We start from the raw sequence: 1,383 nt of genomic DNA on the forward strand, positions 1-1,383 counted from the left end.
CGGGTGGTTGGAGGGCGCCACTGGTAGGTCCTACTTCTTTACTTTCCCTCCGTTATTTCCGTCTTTCTGTCTAACTTTTTTCCCAGCACTAAATGACAATTACTGTGTCGATGGTCAATGTGCCTATCTTTACTCAAACGAACCAATACATGTGCGGCTGGTTGGCGGGGTACCTTGGTGTGGTTGGCTCTTTCTTTCCTATCAAACATCCATCGTCCTTATCTCTCCTCTTTCTTTTGTGTTTGTTAATCTATTGTAACTCCTCTAATCTTCAGCACTTATGTGTTGCAAGTACTGTAAAACTCATACTAAAACAAATCGCCTCTCTCTCTCCACTCCGCGGGTGAATAGTGAGTGCTTTTGTGTATTCTTCACACTCTCCTTCCTTTTAAAGCTATTATGATAACGTTATTTCTTTATTTAAAAAAAAAAAATTCCCTTTTGAAAAGAGGGCGTTAACCAGCTGCCTTGCCCTAAACTGTATCTTGACATCAGTTCTCTCCCCCCCCCCTCCCCCAGTGGATGGTTGGCAGGTGCTTTAGTGTGGTTTCTTCCTTCTTTCCGTTCCTATCAAACATCTATCATCCTGTTCCCTCCTCCTTTTCTTGTGTTTCTTACTCTCTTGTAGCACCTGTAATTTTCGGCACTTATATGACCTTATTGTGTTGCAAGTGCTGTAAAACTCTTAGTAAAAGTAAACTTTAACCTCCTCCCTCTCCCGGCATCTCCTGATGTATTGTCTCTTTCATCCTCAGACAAGAACTGAACCGCATTGATGAACAGTTCCAGAGGGAGAGAGCGGAAAGAGAGAGGAAAGAAGAGGAAGAGAAGAGAAGGAAAAGAGATGAGGAAGAGGAGGCAGCAAGAAGACAGAAGGAGGAGGAGGAAGAGAGGAAAGGACCTCCTCCCAGCCTTGCTCCCAGGCCTTATGGGAACAAAACTGTATCTGCTGTGAGTTTCTATCTTTAGCACATTTATTGATTTGGGAGGGGGGGGGGACTAACCTTGGAAAGAGAGTTTCATTTGTTGTCCCAGAATCTAATGTGGTGTTTTTGATCCAGTAAACAGGCGTCTGTGGTGTAGGGATTGGACGCTTAGCTATCTTGGACAGGAAAGGCTCTGGCAGGCATGATCGAAGCCCACCTCCTAAATGATCTAAATTATGCTGATGGGGTTGTATTAAACAAATACATAAGAAAAAAAGAAGATCCAGCAAATGAGATATCAGTGAGAGAGAGAGGGCAGGAGAGAGAGAGAGAGATATTTAGTTGATATCAAAAAGATTAAGCTCCGTTGATCCATTGGTATCATGCTTGTCACAGTGTGGATGACCCTAGTTGAAATCCCCAACTAAGCATATTAGAATTTGGGTTAAGGTGGAGG

At 43.4% G+C, this 1,383-nt stretch overlaps 1 protein-coding gene across 1 annotated transcript in view; it reads left to right on the top strand.

Annotated features, from left to right (window-relative positions):
* Nucleotides 1–1,383, top strand: part of LOC106012647 (ankyrin repeat domain-containing protein 26) — a gene marked incomplete in the record, with an annotated part of 23,390 nt that overhangs the window by 16,478 nt on the left and 5,529 nt on the right. The window contains 1 exon segment of the mRNA XM_013086187.1: nt 756–951. Within this exon segment, the coding sequence (XP_012941641.1) occupies nt 756–951 (196 nt within the window).

The sequence above is a fragment of the Aplysia californica genome, unplaced genomic scaffold (assembly GCF_000002075.1).
Source record: "Aplysia californica isolate F4 #8 unplaced genomic scaffold, AplCal3.0 scaffold00442, whole genome shotgun sequence".
NCBI classification, from domain to species: domain Eukaryota; kingdom Metazoa; phylum Mollusca; class Gastropoda; order Aplysiida; family Aplysiidae; genus Aplysia; species Aplysia californica.